A 26,738-nucleotide genomic window follows, 5' to 3' on the forward strand; every position below is an offset into this window, starting at 1 on the left:
GCGATCGTTCCTGCCCTACTCGCCGACTTCCCGGTCTTTCAAAATCTCCGCATTCTTTTCTTAGCTCCCGCGTTCTCTTGCATTGTTTTCCCCGTAAGTGAGATGTAGCCTACTATACTGGCCGTCCGATTCCAATAGACTCTGTCCCATTACATCCTTGAGTCGTCTGACGTCCGTCACAGATACATTACAGTTCGCTGAATTTGACACTGACATTGCGAACAAATCTGTTCTTAAATAAAATATTCAGGTCATTGTGTGAAAAAGACACCCTGTGAATTTTTACTTCAAGTTCACAGTAGTGCATTTGGTGTAATTCATATATACTATAGCAAATACACATTTATCATATGTACGTATACATTAAGTTGAGGACGTTCTCATAAATGGGAACTCTACTCCCCGGAAAATGACAACTACAAGAAAGACAAATATAGACCTTTATTGGATGCCCTGCACCATGTCAGAACACACATTAAAGAAACGCATATCTTCTCATTAGGCTCTTGATTAGGCAACTCCATTAATATGAACTATAGGCCTACAGCATGTGGTTTTAAAGCTTTAGCAAAAGGTGATCTTTTTAGGGCAGTGATAAAAATCACCAAACTTTAGCTGTTCAAGATTCCTTACAGATATTAATCAGGTTGCATAAGTTAGATCAGGTTGGACAGGAAAATGAGAAGAGAAAAAGGTAAGCCTGCACAATGTTGTCTGTGGTGTAAAGTGGTATAATAACAAACAAAAATAAAACATTAGTGAGCAAAATGACAAAACCTTTATACATACTTACATAAATACATATTTGCACATACAATATATGTACAATATTCACATTTAAGAATTCCGGTGCTCAATCATAGTTTTCAGAATAGGCTGAATAGTTTGGTATAATGTGCTTATAGCTCACTACATTAAAGGTAGATGGATGTTTTTTCATATGACCTATGGGTCTTACTCAGTCAGTCGGTTCACTTTGTTCATGCATGCGTGTGTGTGTTGGTGTGTGTGTGTGTGTGTGTGTGTTTGAGTGTAAGGACCAGCTTTTGTGTCTTCCTAGTTGAGTGTTCCTCTGCAGTTCTCTGCACCACACAAGCATGGGATCTTCTCGTCCTCAATGGGGAATTTGTAGTCATATGTGATCTCCTCGTTGACACTGATTGGCTGTCGGGAGTAGATCACAATCTTCTTCTGGGATTCCATACTGATGATTTTGGCATAGCAGTTTGGCTTAAAAAAATGTGGGAGAGTCACAGAGAAGACAACATAGAATATGACACAATTTAATACAATTACTTAAATGCAAAAGCAGAAATTCGAATTACAAAAGGGTATTTGTAAGTACACTATGCTGAACAGAGTGGACCTAATTGTGAGCATGTGTGTCTTTATATGTGTGTGTGTGAGAGACAGTTAACATGTGTGTGTCTGTATGTGTGTGTGTGAGAGACAGTAAACATGTGTGTGTCTGTATGTGTGTGTGTGAGAGACAGTGAGCACGTATGTGGGCATGCTATGTAACTCACGTTACAGCTGTGATTAATAAAGCGGGCCAGGTTGCCACATTTGGTGGCATCAATGATGGTGTCGTGGTCGATACGGAACAGGTAGCTGCTGCCAATGCCCTCCTCCTCCTCATAGCGCCTCTCCCTCATATCTGCGATCACCTGGAGGAAAACCGTCCCCATCAGCACTGGCAGCAGAGGAAAACCCAACCAGTCCAACCAGTCATATGTGACTTAATATAAAAAGGCCACAACAAAAACATAAATTACAAAGCCTGGAGTGATGACAGCTTATGTTAGAAGGTCAAATTAAATTATTTTAACCTGCTGAGTACTGAACATTTGCTAAATTTCAGTTAGCTAGTTCATTAGCCACGTTAATATCCTGAGGTGCTGGTAGATGATTTTGGTAACCTAGCAACAACAAACGCTTGAAAGACATGCTCTGAAAATGAGGTTGTGGGCGCTGTTAGCACACAATAAAAAACTGCATCTGGTGGACACAGGCCCTTGGTCTCACCTGATGCCCCCTTACCTGTAAGATAGCTACCCACCTGTCGTATGATCTGGCCCACGTACTCAATCACCATCTCGTCTGCAGCAATGGGCTCCTCTGCAAACAGGCCCCAGTCGTGGATGCCACTGCGGCTGAAACGCAGCCTCTTCTTACGGTACTGAAACGCAGAAGGGACATGAGACTGGAGCATAGCCAAAGGAAGACTATGATAAGAGGAAAAAAGTGAAGAGGATGAAGATGAGAAAGATGACAATGATGAGAATGAAGGTAATGGATAATGGTGACTGGTCTTCGTTTTCTGGTAGGGAAATGGTGGCACCATCAGTGTTGATAAAAATTATTTAATTGTTTAATGGATGATGAATGATATGGAAATTATATGAAAATGCAGATGGAGATGAAGATTATGCTGAAGGATGAGACTGATGGCTCCGTATGGAGGAGTGACCATGATGAAGGGGGTGATGATGACAATGACAGTAATGAAAATGACGATGATGATGATGATGTCGAAAATGATAATGATGGCGATAATGATGCCCAAAAAGACAGTAATTCCATATTCCATATGATGATGATGTAGGGGGTGATGATGACAATAGCTAATGACAATGATGATGATGATTGCGATAATGATAATGATGATGGCGAGAGAGAGTGATGCCATATTCCATAAACCACACCTAAATCAAATCAATATTTTCAAAAGAATGATCTTATGATAAATATGCCCTGTAAACATTTCTTTCAGTAATTGAAGGCATGTAAGGCAACTCTGGTGAGATCTGTGGCAGCTGGTCTGACCTTCAGCTGGTTGAACTTGAGCAGGTCACTGTCACAGCTGAAAGAGGAGAGAAGACGTCGCTGGTCTGCACGAAGATCTGAGGCTGAACGCAATGAGAGCTGAGGCTGCACACACACACACACACACACACACACACACACACACACACACACACACACACAAACAAACACATTGAGAGAGAGAGAGAGTAAGAGACGTTGGAGAGTTTGGGCCAAAAAATGCCTATTGTTTTGTAATTTATGTACTGCACTATTCTATTCTATTCGAATGTTTTCTATTCTATTCAATTCAAATGTTTTCTAGTCCATTCAACTCAATTCTATTCTTCCCTATCTGCTTCTCTAGTGTGTTCTCCCTGGACTCACCTGTGTGTCCTCAGCTGGGCGGTCTGAGTCGTCCTGTGTGCCGGGCAGGTAGCGCTGCTTATCTGCGCTGCTGATGACGTAATAACCCTCGGTGCGAGCACTTCCTGTCACATGACAACGCCCCTCATTCTCCCACGTCCTGCTCATCCCAAGCGAGATGTCGGTAGGTGCTGCAGGGTTAAGGAACAAGGAAACAGCACACATCTGATGCTCACAGATCTAGGGTTATGTACTCAACCGCTAAAATATTATTTCTAGAAATACAGTATATACACTGCTCAAAAAAATTGAAGGAACACTTTGAAAACACATCAGATCTCATTGTGAAACAAAATATGTTGGATATCTATACTGATATGGACAGTTTAATGTCTTAGGAACATAAGGATGCCACATCTTTGATGGAAATAAAAGTTTTCAGCCTACAGAGGGCTCAATTTTATAGACACCCCAAAAATCTTAGTGAAAAAGTGATGTGGCAGGCTAGTCCATTTTGACAAAATTCAATTTCTGCAACTCAAAATGCTTCTCAATATCTTGTGTGGCCCCCACTTGCTTGTAAGCATGCTTGACAACGTCGCAGCATGCTCCTAATGAGACAACGGATGGTGTGTTGTGGGATGTCCTCCCAGATCTGGCTAAGGGCATCAGTGAGCTCCTGCAAAGTCTGAGGAGCAACCTGGCGGCGTCTGATGGACCGAAACATAATGTCCCAGAGGTGTTCTATCGGGTTAAGGTCAGGTGATCGTGAGGGCCATTCAATTGCATCAATTCCTTCATCCTCCAGGTACTGCCTGCATACTCTTACCACACGAAGCCAGTCATTGTCGTGCATCAGGAGGAACCCAGGACCTACTGCACCAGCGTAGGGTCTGACCATGGGTTCAAGGATTTCATCCCGATACCTAATGGCATTCCTCCATGGATATGCCACCCCAGACCTTCACTGACCCACCACCAAATCAGTCATGCTGAATGATGTTGCAGGCAGCATAGTGTTCTGCTTGGCTTCTCCAGACCCTTTCATGTCTATCACAGGTGCTCAGGGTGAACCTGCTCTCATCTGTGAAAAGCACAGGGCGCCAGTGGCGGACATGCCAATTCTGGTGTTCTATAGCAAATGCCAATCGAGCTCCACGGTGCTGGGCAGTGAGCACAGGGCATACTTCAGGACGTCGCGCCCTGAGACCACCCTCATGAAGTCTGTTTCTGACTGTTTGGGCAGAGACATTCACACCAGTGGCCTGCTGGAGGTCATTCTGTAGGGCTCGGGCAGTGCTTAACCTGTTCCTCCTGGCACAAAGCAGCAGATATCGGTCCCACTGATGGGTTGAGGACCTTCTACGGCCCTGTCCAGCTCTCCTAGAGTAACTGCCTGTCTCCTGGAATCTTCTCCATGTTCTGGAGATTATGCTGGGAGACACATCAAATCTCCTTGCAACGGCACGCGTTGGTGTGCCATCCTGGAGGAGTTGGACAATCTGTGCAACTTCTGTAGGGTTAAGAGATCGCCTCAGGCTCCCAGTAGAGATAATGACTGTAGCTAAAGCCAACACTAATGGAAAAACAGTCGAAATGATCAAGAGAGAGAAAGTTGAAATGGCCTCCACAGGCAAAACCACCACTATTTTGGGGGTCGTCTCATTGTTGCCCTTCTAGTGCACCTGTTGTTAATTCTATCAACACCAATGCAGCTGAAACTGATTAACAACCCCCTCTGCTACTTAACTGACTAGATAATTATTAAAAAAGTGCAATTGAATTCATGCCATACCCTGATCAAAAAGTGTTCCTTTAATTTTTTTGAGCAGTGTATATACGTACATATAGCCCTTTTCATAGTAAGTGCTGTTTGAAGTGCATTAAATTGTTGTGTCACTGAATAACTGTAAAAATGCAATGAACTGAAGGATATATGGATGTGGCACCCAGATGACTGAGCTCAGCCAGTCACATCCCAGACGCAGGAACCTCATCCTCTCATAGCTGTGTTTCAGGTGTCCAATGTCCTGCTCGTCCACCCCCACCCTCCACACGGCATGCAGGACACGTTTCTCTTCATGGTGCGAACGCCGACGGAAGATGGGGGGCGTGGTCGACAGGTCCCAGTGCCGCCACCACCTCCTGCGCCGCCGCCTGGCCCTGTGGCGAGGGTAAAGCCGCACGAGTCCAAGGCTCTCAAGGTTCTTCAGAGTGGGCCGGTTCTTAGGCTTCTGAAGACAAGACTGATTCTCCAGAGTGGGCCGGTTATTAGGCTTCTGAAGACAAGGCTGGTTCTCCAGAGCTGGCCGGTTCTTAGGCTTCCGAAGACAAGGCTGGTTCTCCAGAGTGGGCCGGTTATTAGGCTTCCGAAGACAAGGCTGGTTCTCCAGGTTTTCCTGAGCAGCAGATGCACAGCATGTCTCTGTGCCGACTGGAAGTGGCATCCCACTCTCTGTCTCCTTTGGTCTCTCTCTGCTCTCCCGAGACTTCCATGTCCTAGAAATGTTTTTACATCTGGGCCTCCTACTGTGGTGAGACTTGGGCACCAACTGGGCCCCCACAAGCTCAGTAGCCTCTGTGACCGAGGTCTGGGTCTTCATACAACCCCCCCATGCTGGGCCTGCGCGGGGCAGGACAGTGTCTCTCCCACTTGGGGGTGAAGACCGAAGGCAGGGGGCAGTGGACCCGGCCCCCCAGTGCTGCCTAGGGGCTGCGCTGAGCGGATGGTCCCCGAGCCAAGGCTCCCTGTGGTGCATCCGGAACTCTGGGAACTCTGAGGCGCCTACTAGGGGAAAAGAGACAGGTGGGCTCTCTCGTCCCGGAGTGCGGGGGATGGCTCTTGTGGGATAGGGTGACTGGAAAGGGAGGGAGAGGGGAAACAGAGGGCAGAGGTCTGGGTCTGGGGCCAGGGTTGCCCTGGGTGTCCTCCTGGACCTCTGCACTGAAGTTGTGTAGTGTCCTGGAGTTCTGGGAATGTCCTCGTATGCGGGGTAGGAGGAGGGCAGAGCGGTGGGCATGGGGTAAGAAGGGGACCCCCCTAGCCCTGTGGGGGAGGGGGGAGGGGGAAGGGGTAGAGGCGTGGCCGGAGGGGGGAAGAGGAGCTCTCCAGCAGCCTCCACCACATCCAGCCCTCGTCCAGGGGTGTGTGGGCGCTCTACCTCCTCCGGAGCAGCAGGGGGCGACAGCACCCCGCCTCTCAGCTGTAGGTCTGAGGCGTCACTGTCGCTCACTGAGCCTGTGGGTGTCGGAGGCCTTAAGGTCCCACAATCCTCCAGCGTCTCCATAGTGACCTGGTCCACCGCTACATCCAGCTCTGAGTCCAGATCCTCTGCATTATAGAATCAGGACAGATCAAGAGTGGTTTCTATTATATTGATCACAGTCTTATTGTACACAAACTTACTTTTTCGATGGATGCAAACATCGACCCATTTCTATTCATTAAAATCAATCATCTAGTAACACAAACAATGCGATCATCAACAGGAAAGCTGTGCAGTTCTATATAACTTGTTTGTTAAAACTAACTTTCACCTGAGAAATATATTCTATTCCCTCAGACATATATTCTATTCTATTCTACTCAATCCTATTGTCACATTTAGTTGTGTACTCATACAATTGTAGATCTAAGCCAAGGGAGAGTTTCGTTTTTATTATTTTAAAAAGGGTCAATATGGCAGCAGGTTATTAGTTATCTAACATGACAAGAGCCTGGATGTGTCTGATACCACTAATAATAACAATAAACATACAAATAATAATAATAATAATAATAATCATGCTAATTCCAAGGCTTGTGGATGTGTCTGTGACAGCTAATACACCAAAGCCTGGAGGTAAATGTGTGGAATCAGGTGAGCTACCTCTTGGTAATACTGAGGCATAATAAGGTCATTAACACTGTGGCTGTATCTCTTCTGATCAGCCATACCACAGAAATGATTTTTAGTTAATGTTTTGTTTCATGTGTACATGCAGGCGAGGCCCAGGATCCAAATAAAGCATGGAGGTGTGTACTGACCTGACATTTCTTCATAGGACGGGGAGGGTGGGTAGGTGAACTCCCTGGGGTCTAAATAAAGCATGGAGGTGTGTACTGACCTGACACCTCTCCATAGGACAGGGAGGGTGGGTAGGTGAACTCCCTGGGGTCTAAATAAAGCATGGAGGTGTGTACTGACCTGACACCTCTCCATAGGACAGGGAGGGTGGGTAGGTGAACTCCCTGGGGTCTAAATAAAGCATGGAGGTGTGTACTGACCTGACACCTCTCCATAGGACAGGGAGGGTGGGTAGGTGAACTCCCTGGGGTCTAAATAAAGCATGGAGGTGTGTACTGACCTGACACCTCTCCATAGGACAGGGAGGGTGGGTAGGTGAACTCCCTGGGGTCTAAATAAAGCATGGAGGTGTGTACTGACCTGACACCTCTCCATAGGACAGGGAGGGTGGGTAGGTGAACTCCCTGGGGTCTAAATAAAGCATGGAGGTGTGTACTGACCTGACACCTCTCCATAGGACGGGGAGGGTGGGTAGATGAACTCCCTGGGGTCTAAATAAAGCATGGAGGTGTGTACTGACCTGACACCTCTCCATAGGACGGGGAGGGTGGGTAGGTGAACTCCCTGGGGTCTAAATAAAGCATGGAGGTGTGTACTGACCTGACACCTCTCCATAGGACAGGGAGGGTGGGTAGGTGAACTCCCTGGGGTCTAAATAAAGTATGGAGGTGTGTACTGACCTGACACCTCTCCATAGGACGGGGAGGGTGGGTAGGTGAACTCTCCAGGTGAGAGACACAGGGCAGCTCCCTGTAGACACACCCTCAGCTGAAACTCCTCCCCATCCAGTCTGACGTCCTCATCGCCTATGGCATCAGACAGACAGACAGACAGACTATACATGACGGTCTCTCAGGCAGTGTAAACACACACTGTAAACTGACACAGACAAGACAGTGAAAAATATTTGTACTGATTTGTGTCATTTCTGCTGCTCCATGGAGTAGCTATTTAAAAAATGATTCAACAATGTCAAAATATTCTCTCTGAAGTTTGGCCAGCCAATCGAGTTGCTCATATCCCTCCCTAAACTTTCAGTGACAGAGAAAGAACAGGAGTCACCTCCTTCACCAGTTACTATGCCAGAGGTGTGGGATGCTCACCCAGTAAAGCCTGCTCCATATGCTCGTCTGTGGGGATAGGGGCGCAGGGAGTGGGGGGCGGGCGCTCCATCTCCCCCTCGTACAGGGACCAGGGGGACGGCACAGCATGGTCGCCAAACAAGCCTGTCTCCTCCTCATTAGATGATAACAACCACGGCTCCCTCTCCTCATCTTCCTCCTGCTCCTCCTCCACCTCCAACTCTTCTGGCTCTTGCACAGTATCTCTTGACCACCTCATGCATTTATGATCGTCTGTGAGGTAACTACCATCATCATCGTTGTCATCATCCTCATCATAGTCAGATTCAGACAGGGAAGACTCAGAACTGGAAGACGTTGAAGTGCTGTCATAGTAACTGGTGGAGGAGGGGATGCTGATGACTTCTGTGATAAGAAACAGTACAAAGGCACATGAGGAGGCTAACAATAGAAGAAACACAACATCATATTCTATTTAGCATTCGCATACGTTCCCCTTTAATCTCTATATCGTGTTTTTCAGTACCATAATCTAAGTATTTCTCCTCTTCTCTGACTGGAGGTGACATCCCGACTTCTGTGTCATCTTCATCATCTTCATCATCGTCATCATCATCCCCGTACTGACAGCCGAGAAAATGGAGAAAAAAAGCACGTTTTAACCAAATCACATGAAGCATTAAAGGAAATGCATGAGAAATAGGACTCAGGAAGACTACCCATTATTGCACCTTCTCAGTTTCTTCTTCTCTATCAGACAACACAGGGGACTCCACCTTCTCCACTTTCCCAGAATCCTCTTCTCTCACATCTTCCTCCCCTTCACTGTCCAGTTCCAGAGGCCTGGCATGTCTGCGTCTGCCAGCAGTGACTGGTACGTCTTTTTTGGACATCTTTGCTGAGTCCTCCCCCATGTCTGTATCTGCTCTCTCTGTAAGATGACATGATTTATGTGTCTAGTTATTCAGATGTATTGGCATGTCAATTATGTATGTATACTTAATGTATGTAGATGTACATACGTGCAATTTTTAGCATCCTTCAAAAAATAGACGAGCTGTGGCAGTGTTACTACAGATCTCAGATACTACAGATGTAATTCAAGCACTTACCACTGAGAATATTTACACTGACCTGCACTCTGTGTTTCTATCTCTCCTTCCTCAGGCTTGGGGGGACACGTCCGTTTGGCCAGAGGCTCTGAGATCTCTGCTGGGTGCTCCTTCCTCTTCACCTGAACAGGTATCACCATCATCAGCGCCATTACAACCACCTCTTATCATAGGCATCCTTCATTTCACTAATACTGATGTCCCATCAAAATCTCCGGCATAGTTTTTGTCACTACCATAGTATTATCGTCATAGTAACCAATGCCGTTATAGGTGTGTTACCAGCATCAGCAACACCATCCACCGTCACCGCCCGATCACCACCACCAATCCCACCACTGTAACCCATCATCATTCTCAATTTCCCTCATACTGAGGTACCATTAACATCTCCGACTTCTACTGTCTTTGTCAACATCGTCATGGTAACCAGTGACACATCATCCCCCATTCCACTCTCACAGAGATCTCTCATGGCACTACGCCACCTTTCACCTCTACTTTCATCACAGGTGTCCTTGCGTATGTCTCAGCAAACTTCCTCTATGGTAAACATTTGAATTCAATGGAAACAAATTGAAGTATAGCCAAAGTTATTTCATATTTCAGTGCCTGTGCATTAATCCACTAAATCACTGGTACCTTAAAGGAGGGCAGTTGTAAGGCACCCAATCCCAGGACCACGCCCAGAGCCAAGCCCTCCTGCCTAACTGCATTCACCAGCGGGTTGGCAGATACTGGTTTAATGGCTTCTTTGGCAACAGGAGGTTTGGCTACTGGAGCAGATGCCTGTGTTGAAAAAGGCGGATCAGATCATGTCATGTTTAAAGGCACCCAGTGCAACTTTCGAGGCAAAAATAATAATTTTTTACACGTAGTAAGTTTCAATAACTCCATACCATTACATATCGACATTCAAGGAGCAAAGATGAGACGTTGTGTGGTGAGAACTGATAGAAAATCGTAAACAACAACAATCTTTATTTATTGGTGCCGCTTAGCTTCCTCCATTCGTCAAATGTGTCGCCCAAGAGCACACGACACCCATATGCTTCTTATGAAACTTCTGTTTTTTCTGTGGTGTCATGAAAACACGAGGTCGACCAAGCTTTCTCTTCGTCTTCGTCTCGGAACAACTTAGATCCGCCATCATGAAATAGAACTATGCGCTCGCAAATAGTGAAGCCACGCGTTCGGAAAACTCAGAGAATTGCCGACAGGAATCCTGCTTTATTTATTGGTGGCACCAATAAATAAAGATTGTTGTTGTTTACGATTTTCTATCAGTTCTCACCACACAACAACGTCTCATCTTTGCTCCTTGAATGTCGATATGTAATGGTATGGAGTTGAAACTTACTACGTGTAAAAAAGACTAGAAATTGAATGTTCATTTTTGCCTCGAAAGTTGCACTGGGTGCCTTTAAGGGGGGAAAAAACGCTTTCTGGTTAGAATCTGAAAAGCTCAGCTATTTTCATAGACATGTACGAAATGTCCTCAACTCAACATGTTATACCTCACAATAAAGTTTGACTAGACTTAACATTAACACTACTACTAATACTGTTACTGCTACTACTACTATTACTACTACTGATACTATTACTACTACTTATGCTACTACTACTACTGCTACTACTATTACTATTACTAGTACTGCTACTGCTACTGCTACTGCTACTGCTGTCACTGGTACTACTACTACTAATAATAATATAATAATATATAATAATAACACTTAGAAAAGAAAAGGTTTTTGGACCTTTGTCTGCTTGTCCTTCTCCTCCCACCACAGATCAAATGCCTGGAAGGCCACTCCCTCCACCATCCTGCGATGAATGTCCCTCCTCACGATGCTCTTCAGCTCGGCCGCCACTAGTGCCAGCACCCCCTCCAACGTGGCCTTGTGAAGGGGCTGCACAGGGGGCACATAGCCTGGGGGGGGCACAGACGGGTCGTAGCGAGGCATGAAGATGGGTGGGGGCCAGGGGGGCCGGAGAGCAGCCGATGGGGGCCGCTGGGTTGGGGGGGGAAGGAGTGTGGCACCTTGAGGAGGTGGAGCGTCGACCATGAATGGAGGGGGAGGAGGAGGGAGAAGAGGAAATGGGGGAGGAAGGAGAGGAGGACCAAGAGAGGGAGGATGAAGAGGGGGAGGATGCAGAGAGGGGCGAGGCAGAGCAGGGCATGAGTTCTGTCCCTGGATTGGGCCGCTGGTGATACGAGTTGGTATGGGGTTGCCGTACCACCTGGACTGTCTCCTGCATGGCTCTGTCTTTCCCTCTGGCCGTGGGCACGCGGGTACGGGAATGGGTGGCGGGAGGGGGCATGGCACAGCAGACATCCCAGGAGGCAAGAGGGGAGGGGGACCTGCGTGGGGAGGCATGTTTGGTGGTAATAGAGTGTAGGGTGGTAGAGGAGGAGGAGGGGGCAAAGAGGCAAAGCCAGGAGGGGGAATTAGCATGGGCAGAGGAGGTGGGGGCATTCGGAACACAGGCGGATTACCCACAATGCTCTTGGGCACCTGTGTGCTGGCAGCCATTGGTCCAGTGGGACGCGGTCCATCACTAGAGGCGTTCACACTCTCTGTTGAGGAAGATTTCACAGCAGTGATTTTATCAGCGGCTGCACTTGGTCTAAGGTTCCTCTCTGCTGTGCTGAATTTAGGTGTACTGGTGTTATCCTCTTTCTCTTCCTCTTCATCCCCAATCTCCCCCTCCTCATATTCCTCATCATCAAAACCAGGAAGGGGAGTTGGACTAACCTCCTCCAAGCAGGAGTGAGGAGGAGTATGAGAGGATGGATGGGGGGACTGTACCCCTGAGTCTATATCTCCGTCGCCCTCATTTAACAAGGGGAGCCCCGAAATCTGCTTGCCTGAGAGGAGCATCTCAATGCGGGAGTCCAGGCTGGCCTCATGCCCTGGATCTGGGGTACCAGAACTAGGTGAGGGGCAAGGTTGTGGGGGAGGAGAACCAGAACACAGGCATGTCCCTGGGTCTGAAACCTGAGGTGAAAGACATGGTTCTGGTGTTCCTGAGAAAGAACCGTTAGGCAGCTCTGTCACAGATGTTTCTCCCTGAGCTCCATCCTTTTTCAATGTTTCTGTCACAGCCTCAAAGGGTACGCTGCCTGTACTTGGAGAAACAAACCCACACACAGATAGTTCATCGACTGACTTCCTGTTGTCTTGGCCAGCAGGCTGGTGAGAAAGGTGTGACGCTGTGGCAGCACTATTGTGCAGTGTGTGGATCTGACCCAGAGCTCCATCAGCCTGGTCTATGCTACAACTGTCTTGGCTGATGGAGGTTGAGGGCTGGGCTGGAGGCAGCAGCGGAGGCAGGACCTGAGGCTGCTGCGTGGGCTGTCCCGTCAGCACCTTCAGAGCCCTGCTGAAGTGAGACCTGCTGGAGGTGCCGGGCCTGTGCACATAGTGCTGCTCCGGTCGACGGTTGTAGGCATCCTGGTACTTGTGGCCCCCCTGCCACTGGCGACTCCTGTGCCCTCTCCCACAATCGGCACCCAGGGCACGAGGGGGTGGGTAGGCTCGGGTTATCAGCCTGATGGGGTAGCAGGGATCCTTGTGGGCACTTGTGGCAGTACCGAGCAATCGCAGGGTGTGAAGAGACAGTTGAGGGGTACGAGATGCATCCCTGGAGGAATAGGGGGTGCAGGATGGGTCCTGGGATTTCAGAGGGTCCCCCTGGGTGAGGCAGTGGGGGGTTACTGGCACCAGGTCGAGCTGAGGAGGAGTGCGGGGCGTGCCGTAGGATTGGGGAGAGGTGCATGGGGTGCCCAGGGACAGGGGCGTCTGCCAGGCACTACTGGGAGTGTCCTGATGCATACTAGAGTAGGCAGTGTCTAGAGAGAGTGGTGTAAAGGTGTCCAATGAGGCGTAGAAGTCTAGGGAGGAGGACCTTAGCTCCAGCCTTCTCATTGGCTCCCCAACCTGATGGGGGAGGAGCAATGAGGTATGTTTTTTTGGTTTGGGAGCAGGTTACCACTTTCTTCATTTTGACTGACAGAGTTAGACTGTTTGATGAATGCAGTTTGTGCTTTAGAAAAGGTCCTTCTAATATAAGATCATATGATACTAGTTATAAAAGTTCAAAACAAAGTCTTCAACAGGGGACAGCATGGTGGAAAACACTGACAGTAAATTAATTATTCTTTGCTTTATACTAATTTATCCTAAATTTCAACCCAAATGACGTCTAATTTTGTTTGACAAAATCAACCTAAAATGTCATTATTAAAATATAATAACCTGATCCTCCAATAGCACCTGAGGAATCAGGAGTCAGGACTACAGGGTATTTCCCGGCCTCCATTCACACATATTACATTCATATTCTGACCATGTTCAGGCTGTGCCCATGAAGCATGAGAGAGCAAGAGAGAGAGAGAGGGAGAGAGAGGGAGATGAGAGAGAGAGGAGAGAGAGAGAGAGAGAGGGTATTTCCCTCCCTCCATTCACACATATTATATTCATATTCTGACCGTGCCAACGCCGTGCCCATGAAGCATGAGATGGGTTTTTACCATTAGGTCGTCGGGCAAGCAGAGGGCAGAGGTGGCATCCACAGCACCCTGCCCCACGGGCACCAATTGAGGGGTATAGTCCCCAGCCAGGATGAGCTGGACATAACGCATCTGGTTCTCGCCTGGGAGAGAGGTCGACCATTACAGAACATTAGTCGACATGTCCTGCCTAGATAAACTTTATAGTGTGGAATTGAACAGACGGCATAATGGTTGCAGTGTCTACATACATCAATTTGAAGTACACTACAGAAAATCTTTCCTTCTAGCCGGATTTGACCCAGCGACCTAAGGATTTCAGCTATAGACCACTTCAGTCCTCCGCTCTTCCAACTGAGCTACCGAAGGTGTTGAGTGCAAAAGTGACGTTCTTTCAGTCTCGATGTTCTCGGCATGGCTCTCTTAAAACGAAACAGAATTAGTGTATATTTGATTTAATATGTATAACTAATTTCCCTCCCTCAATTTGCCTCCTCTCACTGTTTGTGTGTGTGTGCGCGTGTGTGTGTCTGTGTGTGCATGAGTGTGTGTGTCTGTGTGTGTTTGTGTGTGTATGATGCAATACACATCATCCTACATACAGTACATTACTACTAATGACAAATATTATATACAGTTACAGTACAGTGCTATTACATCGGAATAATCTTACCTTTGGGGTCAAGCTCAACATGGATGATGTTGCCCATGACGGAGGAGTTATGTAAACGAAGGACAGCTTCCTTTGCTGCTCTCTCAGCACAGAAAGTCACCTTAGCGACTCCCAAATGTTTTTTGCTCTTCGGACTGTAGGAGATCTCTACCTCTTGTACCATCCCATACTTCTTACACATGTCAGTCAAGAAGGCCTCTTTCACGTTGTCATTCAGCCTGACGAATGTTACCTCCTTGGGAGGGCCAACATAAAACTCATCAGCCTGGAGAGAAAGTGGATGAAATTAAATGAGAGAGGATGTTAACAATACATTTACGTTTTATTTAGTCAGGTTTCGAATTACGCCGAGGCCTAGGAAGGTGGAGCAATTAACAAAAAGGGTTTGAGATTAGAATCAAGGACTGTAACTTTAAGTGCCAGGGTTGAGATGTTCAATAGTGTGTTTATAAATTAGTATTAGCAATATTTATATATTATATATAAAGTGAAAATTAGTGCACATATGATTTCTCACATGAAACAGTGGGACTGGAAGATCTGCCTTGTTGAGTTTAGTCCAGAGTGGCCGTATTCTTGGATCTCTGACAGCTTCCACAGGATACAACCCTGAGTTCTGATGATTACAGAGAGAAAACACGTCTCACAACACGAACTGGGCCTCTATGCAGAGCTTCTAGGCCACTTCAGAAACATTAAGCTCTCAGCTATGACTGGGCACCCGAAAGTTTCAGGATTGTCCACCTTGCTTCAACCTGCCTATGGATGTGGCACATCAGTGTTATCATCACTAAACAAAATAAATTAACCCTGATGCATAACATTTACTCACTTGTGACAGGTTCTGAGGTATAGACCACTGTCCTATTTTAGAATTAGGCTGCACAGAAAAACAAGCATTTTTCTAACAAAACTACAGTAGGCCTATGGAGTAAAATGGGAATAAGGCCAACGGTGGGATTTGCTTCTAAAAATGGGAGGGGATCTCGCTTAATCAACTCACCGCCTTGCTGAAATACTGTCCATCATAACGATACAGCTTTTGTGATCCATCAGTCAAAGCAGGGTCAATAATCAATTTACAACTCCTCCAGCTGAGAAGACGATCCTCCCCTGGTTCCTGGCCTGTTCCGCTCACTTCGAAGCAACAGCAACCGGAAATGATTACTATTAAGTCTTTATAAACTACATAAAGAACATAATTTATGTTTGAAAAATATAACATTACACAAAAAAACGCTGTGCATTTATTTACACGGATTTATAATTCGTATATAACCTTGTGTTGTAGAGATTACCCACTCAATCACTGGAGAAAAACCGTAGCGATTACAATTTTCGTAAATACCGTGGGCTACTGAAAAAGACAAGCTTTTACCGTTATCCTCATAATGTCCGTTTCCGTCTCCGCTCTCGAACATCGTTTGTCCTCCAGAAACGCTTATTCAAATTCATCCTAGGATATTTCGCTAGAATATTGGACGTTGAGAAAATAGATGTTAGGATAGTGTAGCCTACCATACAGGTAAAAGACCTGCCCCTCTTTTCCTACATTGTGCGTCTCTAATGGGCTTTGGATGTCGCTTACATCAAAACACCTCTCGCAAACAGGTGTTGTCAACCCCACCTGTTTGCTTTCACCGCACTTTCGTCATAACATTGCCATGATATTCATTTTAAAATGGGCCATTGTTTTACAGGGGATAATTTATATGAAGTCTCCTGAATACGTTAGATAGCCCAATTGTTCGATAGTAATAATTTTCATTGGACACGGACATCCTTGAATTGTGTTTTCTTTGGAAGCAGAAACAGTCAGAATAAAATTGTAGGGACATCCCAGTAAACTCCCCGAAGGACAATCTTCCAGGGAATTATGATGATGCAGGCAGGCCTCCTGTGCACCAAAGCGCTATCTCATATTTCACTTTAATGTCAGCGTTGAATCAGCTAGGCAGTCTTGGGCTCATAGACAGAATGCAGCCATAGCTGCCATAGCCCGATTCTAAATTAAAGTTAGTTAATTAGAAAGAGATTCAAAAACGTAATGAAGAGTACAGTAAATGTAGTCTCAAAGCTCGTTATGATTACAATAATTGTATTAGAGTTGTATAGGTCTAATTGTTGTGATAATTCTTAATTGTATTATACTTCATTTGGAGTGCATATTATGAATGAATGTTCATATTATATTCATCATATTACATATGATGAATCATGTCTGGCGCAAATTGTGGCATTCGCATTAAATATATGACGTGAGGCCTGCAGTAGGCTACCTCGTCGCATAGTCTACTACGCATGTCAATATAACCTTTGAAATACTATGAAAACGTTTCCTTCGAGCCGGATTTGAACCAGCGACCTAAGGATGTCTGTAATTGTCCGTTACAGTCCTCCGCTCTTAGCCTGGCCATTACCAGCCTGTGACTCCATTTCTTTCCGTCAGTCAGTCTGGCCTAACTCTGACCCCGTGCATTTTCGTTTCCGAGATGGGCGGGTGCTTAGCTTGAGGTTTTAAATCATTGGAGTTCCCTTAACCAATCAGCAACGTTTGGTAAGCATTCGGTAGATTAAACTCTTCCCAAAGCCAGTTGGGAGAAGAGCTACGATGTCCTTTCCAATCATAAAACTTACAAGACAATACTCTTGTTCTCCTTTTAATTTTCTGATGTTCTCGAGAGTTGAGACAACTTTCCCGATAGCTTTTCGTGTCTCTTCCTCCAAGGCGAGTTTTGCGTCACAGCTCTGAACTGTTCGCTGATTGGTGCGGTTGGATTTTGAAGCCTGTAAACCATAGACATGTATAGGTAGACGCCGCCTCCACTGCTTCTCGGCGAAACGCGTCGCCGCCATATTGTTACAGGAGCTCTCTGACGTCAGAGGTCTGTCAAACGTGTCAAACAACCGTGCCAGGAGCTGCGGTTTATCTGGATACAAATCACGATAACCTTTTACATTTCGCAACCAATTTCATGGAGTATTCAAGGGTTTATGCTCTACGTGAAGTGTGTGAAAAAGATTTGCCTCTACATTACTTTGAATCTCGCTAGTTAAATTGCCAGTCATTCATGTGCATGGGTCTATGATAAACGCGCACCTTTCTTGCACAGCTTGTGCACTTTGAAAATACTGAGAAGCTCTATAAACTATCGAAATAGTGCTTCTTTAGTTACTACGTATTGACCATCACTAAGAGAAAGAGCATACATCAAATAGTGAGAAACTGGCAGTCAGTGTGTTTTTCATAGCTTAATAGTTCCTATTATAATACATGTATTTTGTATTTTTAAAATACAGGAAATACTTTTTCTGAATTTTCAGTTTTCTCACAATTTGGTATAGCAGAACATTCAGGTTTGGGCTATTCGGTGGCGTAACGTAGTAACCACGGGGCCAGGTGCAGGCTATTATGACGGGCCCATGTCAGTGGTTCCGTATCCTTTTTTTCATGTTTGTAACCGCCGCCACAGGGCTCTCATTGCAATCTCTATGGCTTCCGGGAGGGCTATCCCCACCGTGCTTTCGTCATACGTAATTGCCAGGTAAAGACTAGGACGCGATCTGACCTGGGCGGGTCTGGCACTCCGCGCCTGGGCGAGATGCTCCACTTTGTGAATGAGGCGCGCCTCACCTAAGAAGCGATCTGGCCCTCCGCGCCGATGAGACTCTTTTTAAAGATCTTAGCCTACTATAAATGTTGTTGAGACTCTTACTAAAGATCTTACTCATTCTCACAGAGACAAAACAATACACGTAGCCTACTATAAACGTTGTTGAGATTTTTATTAAGTTGAAAGTCGGTAACAAAACAGAGACTAATAGCTACACATCAAGCAATGTCATTTATTTCCTAAAATACGTTTTACGAATCCAACTTACATTACCACTGCACACTCACAACCTTACAGATAACGTATAGAAGTTGTACTAGCATTTGTATTCAAAGTTTACACTTTAATCTACCAAAGTACTCACCGTTTAACAATACAACTTCCACAAGTTACAGATTATCTTTGACAACATTGGCGCCCACATGTGATTGACAACACTGGCGCACACATGTGACATCACACAGATAAATTACTGTGTAGCTATTTGTTTTGTCTCTGTGAGAATGAGTAAGATCTTTAGTAAGAGTCTCAACAATGTTTATAGTAGGCCAAGATCTTTAATAAGAGTCTCATGTGCGCCCCGGCCCCTGCCTCTATGCAATGTGGCGCGGAGTGCCAGATCGCGTCCTAGGTGAGGCGCGCCTCATTCACAAAGTGGAGCGTCTCGCCCAGGCGCGGAGTGCCAGATCGCGTCCCGGACCTTAGCTCTAATTGCGTATAATCACACAGCTTCCATCAAGTCACATTGTGTATAGATGGCTAACGTTCAGTGCAACAACTCGATTCGCTCTTTGAAAGAACCTCCTTTAGGTCGGTGTACTAATGAAGATAAATTGACAAGGATCAAGACAGCTTTCTAAGTTTTCGACCACAACCCTGTTTTGTGAAAAAAATTGATTTAACATGAGCGTCAATGAGAGAGATCTGGGATGAATTCCTTTACACCCCATAAAGGGGCGGGCCATAAGAAGCAACACTTTTGGCAAATTGACTGATTCGACAATGACATTCAGAGGCAGATCAGATGGTCTCGTGGACCGGTAGAATCCGACAGAAAAAAAATCTCCTTCTGCCTAAACACTGGAGAAAGTAATTTGAGTAGCCTATTTTAAATACAAAATTACTCCACCCTAAAGTATTTTGTTACAAATTACAATCGATTTTTTATCGGCCCTATCAAATACAAATTACAAAATACTCAAAAGCAAATTAACTAGTATTTCAAATACAAGTAATTGAAATACTGCCCATCTCTGGGTGTTTCATTGATTCCTTTTTCGACGCAGAAGGGTGTTTTTAGCTGTGAAGTGAGCAACAACACATTTACCCACGTCCGGTGAATTAGGAAAATAAATACGCAACTTCTGGTTTCTAGGCGTCAGTGGCCCTAGACTGGGGGCAATTTCAAATGTGCCCCTAGACGTAAACTGCAGTCTAGCGTCATGTTTCGACGTGCAAGGTGTTTTGATTGCTTCCTATCAAGCGTCATTTTTCGACTAGAAAGGATGTTTCATTGATTCCTTTTAGACCGAAGCTGTGAAGTTCTCGTGCGTCTGTTTTTTACGTGAAAGGTTGTTTTATTGATTTCTAACCGAAGTTGTCAGGTTCTCAAGGCGTATTTTTTCGACGCGCAAGGGTGTTTCGTAGCTGTGAAAATTTAGGACAATAAAAATTCAAGGTCCGGTTACACTTTCAAAACAAGAGCAATCCGAGATTTCTGACCTCCAGCAAGGGTTGACGTTGATAGTAAAGCAAGATCTATCTCTCGGGGCGAATGTCACTTTAGGTGTGAAAACAAAGATCCGGATCCAGATCAGGATCATCCTGACATTTTAATGGGAATGTCCCAGGACCAAGATCCACCTCTTGTGAAAATTTCAGAAAGATCCGCCCAGTAGTTTCTGAGAAATCTTGTCCACAGACAGACGGACAAATAAATAAATTAATTAACGTCCCCGATCGCATAACCTCCTTGCTGGAGGTAATAAAGCCAGAAGAGAAACGTTTTGGATTTCATGAGCAATCGTAATACTGCTACTAAAGACACTGGTTTCTTCCCATTTCATTATACAAATTATGTTGCAACATTATTAGGACAAAATAAAGTTAAAGGATAAGTTAGTTGCTCTGTCAAGTTATGTCCAGCGACCGGCTGGACTAAATAACATCCGGTTACACTTTCATAATAAAGCCAGACGAGAAATGTTTCGGATTTATTATCTATCATATACTTATGAACCTCTACTAATTAGTGTGCTTGCCCGAAGGGAAGCACACTATTGTTCTTCGTTTTTTACAATTTTTTTTATTCTAGTAGTTTTTCTTGCAGCTAACTACTCCTCGCCCGATTGAGATAGAGACGCCGTTCAAACACCAAAACGTCCGGCCCGATCCGGTGCAAGCTGCTATGACTTTTCGTGGCGGTACTCCTTGCCACTCCTTTTTTATTCCTCTTTTTCCATCACCTTTTTTCTCCATAGACTTGCATGGCAGAACTTTGAGGCATTATGACATCATAATAGGCTCATTAAACTGGCTTGCACCTGTGATTCACTGACAACTCTCACTGACACCTGCGCACGGTTCCTCTTCTCTCTCTGTCCCTCTCCATTCAACTGTATAACTAGAAATATTAAGAGACACCTTCCATACCAGGGCTCTACTCACTCATGCATACTCACTCACGTTTACTCACTCGTGCATACTCACTCATGCATACTCACTCGTGCATACTCACTCATGCATACTTACTCATGCATACTCACTCATGTTTACTCACTCATGCGTACTCACTCATGCGTACTCACTCATGCATACTCACTCATGCATACTCACTCATGTTTACTCACTCGTGCATACTCACTCATGTTTACTCACTCATGCATACTCACTCATGCATACTCACTCATGCATACTCACTCGTGCATACTCACTCATGTTTACTCACTCATGCATACTCACTCATGCATACTCACTCATGCATACTCATTTGTGCATACTCATTTGTGCATGCTCATCCAGCAGGGAGAGCTGGAGAGCTGACACCTGCCCCAATTCCAAGGCACTTGTTCTCTCGGTCATGGCCACAACAGAGCAAGCACACTCTCGCAGTTCGTTCACGAAACGCATTCTAGTTTCTACTTGTCCACAGACAACAGACTAATAGCTATAGCTAGAAACTCTAAACTGAAAGTCTTACATAACGCAAACATATTATAAATTAATATTCTGTATCGATTAATGCATATTGTATTCATCAAATCACATGATTTAACGAGCATAATCATGGTTAAACGAAGGTATTTAATTTGTAGACTTGTAGACGGGACTTGTAGAGCTGTCATAGCTAACTATCTAGTTGAGAGGACACCCCCAAACAGTTACGGTTCATGTAAACTAGTAGTATAACGACTACAAGTACATAACTATTCTCCCCAACAAATGTGTTAATGTGAAAATAAAATGTTACTGTCAAAATGTTAATGTTACCGTCTATAAGGTTGCACACTTAGCTATCATAGCTAGCTAGCGGTAGCAAACGCCTTCAAGTTTCTCCGAGTTTAATATACTGTATCAATCTTGAACAAAACGTCCCAAAAGGCATTATGAACTTTTTTTTATTTTAATCTTTGTAGCATTTTGTGAACGGGCAACCTGCTCCTGGGAATCCCAAGGTATGTGTGGTGTAGTGAAGCTTCAGACTATAATGGCAAGCAGCTTAAATGAACTCTTTACTGAGAACTGTCAGCTGCATACGTGACAAATAGCATTGAGGTTCACTCTTATTCTGCTCTATTTACGTAAATTAGCTAGCATTGATTGCAAAACGGTGCCTCCTAGTGGTAGCACAATATAGAACAGTATTACAGAACACAAAAGTATGCATAAGGCACAACCTGAGAGCCATAATCGGTGATTTGATTCAAAGCCAAAGCATTAAGGATCAACATTTTAGATGTATTAATGTCCAATATGGAATAGCAAAGATTATTGCTTTGCAGCATCATTATTTTAGTTTTTTTATGAATAAAAAAAGAAAACATTATAAATGTATATATCCGTCTTTTGTCATACATCTTTTTCTCACAAAAATATGCAGAGTAAAGTATGTGAGAAACCTGTCATTAATTTGATTAAAAATTGTAATCGTTTCACAGCCCTAATAAATAGGCATATGTTGAATATGAATTTATCGATTTAACCTCAATGGCCTAGCTTTAAAATGAGTCTCCCAATAATGATAAGGGAGTGCATTTAGATAAGGACAAAGTACTCACAAACAAATGTGCTTTCAATAGCAAATTTAATTTATAATATATAAATCCCAGCCCCTTTTTCAGGCCCCTCCATGTTTCATTCACGTCTCATCCATCCCCCCCCCCCCCCCCCCCCCCAGGACCCGGTCCTGCATCCACTTGAGATCGATGAAGAGATCTGGTCATTCCCCTTGGTATCACTCGGCCTTCTCCTCTTCTCCTTGATAGTGCCTGTATTCTCGTCTAAGCTCCCAGGTGTTTTTGTGGGTGCCCTTCACATTGTAGATCCCAATATTGCGAAGAATCTCTTTCAGGTAGATCTGCGGTGACGGACAGACTTTGTATCAAAGGAGGCAGACCCATGACATCTCAGGGAGCTCTGAACTACAAACTATTTCCTCAGTTTTTTACCAATTAATCATTCATCATTATTCATTATTATTTTTGCTAGGAGTACTTGGTTGACTGATAAAAGCTGTATTACTTAGGGGGCTAACTACATTATCAATAAGGAAAACAGGGAAGGCCTGCTCTTCTTCAAGATAACACTTCATACCACCGGCTGCTTGGTGATGTCCACGAGGTCTTTGATGCTGTAGAACTGATGCTTCTCAAAGGCAGAGAAGAGCATGTCCTGCACCTGCTGTTTGTCTGCTTGTTTCCTTTTGCCTTCTTTCTTTTCTTTATCACACTCCAGCTACCCACAGACACACACACACACACACAATTAAAAAATCTATACATGTTCAATTCTGCTGTTCTTTGTGTCCTAAGGTTGTATGTGCCTTAATATTAATTAAAACACAATGTACCTTTTATATGGGGACATTATGATTTGTTGAGTTATGGTAACTAACATAACCACAATGATATAAAACACAGAAAATACATTTTGGAATTTGTAGACACACGCACAAAAGGAAAGAATACTTTTTGCTTACATTGTTTGCATGATTTGAAACTGGCTTGTAGTTGGAGGTCACAGCCTTGTCTAGTTGCTGAGATAGCCGGACTGGTTTGGAGGAGTGCTCGACCATAAGCCTGTAATAACAGATGAAAGAATTAATTAATCCAAGGTTTCCAGCTTGCCAGGAGGCTTTTCTAACCTGAATGTGAAGGTGCTTTAGCATTCTTCTGGAGGCTGAATGTGAGTCAAGACAATTTTACGTTTCATAGGGATTTCAAGCGTCTCTGTGTTTGTGTATGCGTATGAGTGTGTAATGACCACGTACTTCTTTAACTTCATGAACTTCTCACTGATCGCTGGTCGGCACTCAGCCCTCTGGACCACCACACCCTCCAGTGCTGGTTTGTCTTGGGGGGGCAGAGAGAGAAAGTCACACACACAGTAGTAATACTAGAGCAACACAGTGCATTTTGGGTGAAGAGCTCATGGCCGTATGACACCTCTGTACTATGACTGGAGTTCCGTTGCTTTTCTTTTCACGCAGCACACACACCTTATCACCAGTTACTCTCCCAGTAACCAATCCAGAGAATCACAGGCGCCCTACAAGACACGCTCTGTTCCCCAATTCATGGTCACCACCATCTCTCTCTCTCTTTCTCTCCGTCTCTCTCAATATCTTCCCTTAACCTCCCTGGGCTTGGGTCGTAAACTCGTCCCGACCTTACTCATATTTCACTGATTTGATTCTAACTGACAGAAGGTCTCATTACGAGTGGGGCTTTTCCCAAGTTCATCAAAGCATTGTTTAAAGCAATGTTTAAAGGGTTTTAAACCACACTCGGACATTGGAGCACCAAACACACACACACACACACACACACACACTCACTGAAAAGCTCCTCAGCCTCCTCAGCCTCCTCAGTCTCCTCCAGCTCGGTTGGGGAGTGGCAGCGGTGGGTTGGAGACTCACCTGGGCCCGGCCCTGACCCTGAGGTGCTGCCTGCAGCCTCGGACTGGCCTGAGGGAAGGATGGCAGAATGAGAACTACAGCAGGACAGTGGGGCTGGGACAGGCCCCGTTCACCTGCCAGCCACAGATCCGCATTTACACACACATACACAACACACAGAAACACCCGGGAATATCTCTCTCATACATACATACGTACACATAAATTGTAACTGATAATAAGAAGGAACAGATGAAAATAATCTGTTCTCCATAAAGTCTTTTTTTTTTTTTTTATACTTTATTTTTAAAGAAACAAAGATACAATGAGACATACATATATACATACAAACATGGAAACAAAAGGTTGGTCACCTATACATGTATACTGCTGGTATAATGAAGAAAATAAATGTCAGTTTACACAGTAACAGATCAGTGGTGATTCTGTGAGGTCGCAAACACAATCCATTTTACCCAATATTGCAGAAATTTATCAAGCCTTAGATTCAGGGAAAAAGTCATTCTCTCCATATTTTGAACATCATTAACAATATCAATCCAGTCAGTCTCTGTTGGAGGTTCGGCCTGTAGCCATTTACGTGTTACAGCTTTCTTGCTGGCTGCTAGTAATATCTTTAACAAGTATTTGTCTTGCACCACTAGGTCGACTGCGATATTGCCCAAATAGATTGTAGAAAAGGAACAGTCAAATCCATCTCCAAAAACAGTCTGTATTATTTGTATTACCCCCTGCCAGTATGGCTGAATGGCTGGGCAGCTCCAAAATATATGAAAATGATCTGCCAGCTGTTCTCCACATTTCCTCCAACACAGACCCATTCCTGCCTCCCCTGTTTGTGCACATTTTAATTTGGGGGTTATGAAGTATCTAAGCAGATTCCGCCAACAGAATTCCCTCCAGAGGCCTGAGCTGGTGGAAGTGGACTGCACAGAGCACATATTTAACCAGTCCTCCTCTGAAATGACAAGGCCAGATTCTTTCTCCCATTTTAATCTAACCTTATCTGTTGAGTGTTTTCTACTGGATTGAATACTTGAGTATAATCTTGAAACAAGTTTCCTGTTGTCCGTAAATTTATCCATGTTAATAAATATGTCAATTAAACTGGCATCACCTGTCTCCTTGGATTTAATCTCCTTATTAAAGTAGGTCCTGGTTTGTAAATACCTAAAGAAATCGAGTTTTTCTAAACCATACTTCTCTGAAATTTTCTGAAAACTCTCCAGTTCTCCCTTTGATAAAATTGAACAGTAAGAAGTGATGCCAATCCTATGCCAATATTTAAACCTCCCATCGATCCTCGCCGGCATAAAGTCCGGGTCAAAAGCGACCCATCTCAACAGTCTAGACCGTCTTTCAAGTAGTGGTGATTTACATTCCTTAAACCAGATTCTAAGAGGAACTGTAGTCCATTGATTTAAACTTTTAACATGCTGCCCAAACAAAATGTTGCTTCCTAATATGGATTGCAGCGGTATATCCAGCTGTGAAGTTTCCAAGTCTTTCCATTTTGCTATATACATTGGGTTACAGCAACATGCTAATGGTCTTAATTGTGCCGCCTTGTAGTAGTCTGTCAAACATGGTAATGATCTACCCCCTTTTTCTTTAGGAAGTTGCAGTGTTTTAAATTGAATTCTTGGTCTTCTACCCCCCCATATGAATCTTGATATCCACTTATCCCATTCATTAAATTGTTGCAGTGGTACTATAACTGGTAGGGATTGAAAAAAATACAAAAGTCGGGGGAGTACATTCATTTTTATTGTTTCTATTCTATTATGCATATCTAAAGGCAGTTGGGACCACCTGTCCATATCTGCCTTGATGTTTTTACTTATGGGGCCATAATTGCTATCATATATTTTGGAAATGTCTTTTGCTATTTTAATTCCCAGATACTTAATGTCTGATGAGGTCCATTTGAAATTAAATCTATTTAGCATGTCTTTTTGAGGGGAGTAGTTATAACTTAGAGTTTGTGTTTTTTGCACGTTTAATTTATATCCAGAGTAAGTTCCAAAATCTTTTAGCAGGGACATGAGTCTAGGAATGCTGACCTCTGGTGTTGTAACAAAGAGCAAAACATCATCTGCATATAGACAAATCTTCTGCTCTACGCCTCTAACCATGACTCCTTTTATCACTTCGTCATCCCTAATTAACTGTGCCAGGGGCTCTATAAATAAAGCAAAGAGGGCGGGACTTAGGGGGCAGCCTTGACGACAGCCTCTCTCCAAGTTGACAACCTGAGAGAGGTGTCCATTAATCTTTATTCTGGCGTTTGGTGAGGTGTATAGAGTTCTTATGCAGTTAATAAAATCATCCTTGAAGCCAAATCTTCTCAACGCCAAGTACAGA

The 26,738-nt window shown here is 44.5% G+C and overlaps 1 protein-coding gene across 1 annotated transcript; it reads right to left on the reverse strand.

Moving 5' to 3' along the window:
* Positions 1-1,056: 1,056 nt before the first annotated feature.
* Positions 1,057-16,045, reverse strand: setd1bb (SET domain containing 1B, histone lysine methyltransferase b; the record flags this gene model as incomplete). The annotated part of the gene is made up of 20 exons (XM_080853892.1): positions 1,057-1,230; positions 1,527-1,667; positions 2,060-2,179; positions 2,827-2,931; positions 3,193-3,362; positions 5,147-6,502; positions 7,919-8,044; positions 8,342-8,725; positions 8,847-8,943; positions 9,052-9,251; positions 9,455-9,554; positions 10,075-10,221; positions 11,196-11,450; positions 11,736-12,372; positions 12,610-13,379; positions 13,973-14,094; positions 14,625-14,889; positions 15,142-15,240; positions 15,628-15,761; positions 16,003-16,045. 20 exons carry the CDS (start codon positions 16,043-16,045, stop codon positions 1,057-1,059), a joined length of 5,445 nt encoding a protein of 1,814 aa, XP_080710018.1.
* Between the last annotated feature and the right edge of the window lie 10,693 nt (positions 16,046-26,738).

This window comes from Sprattus sprattus (assembly GCF_963457725.1).
Source record: "Sprattus sprattus genome assembly, chromosome: 16".
In the NCBI taxonomy this organism is placed as follows: domain Eukaryota; kingdom Metazoa; phylum Chordata; class Actinopteri; order Clupeiformes; family Clupeidae; genus Sprattus; species Sprattus sprattus.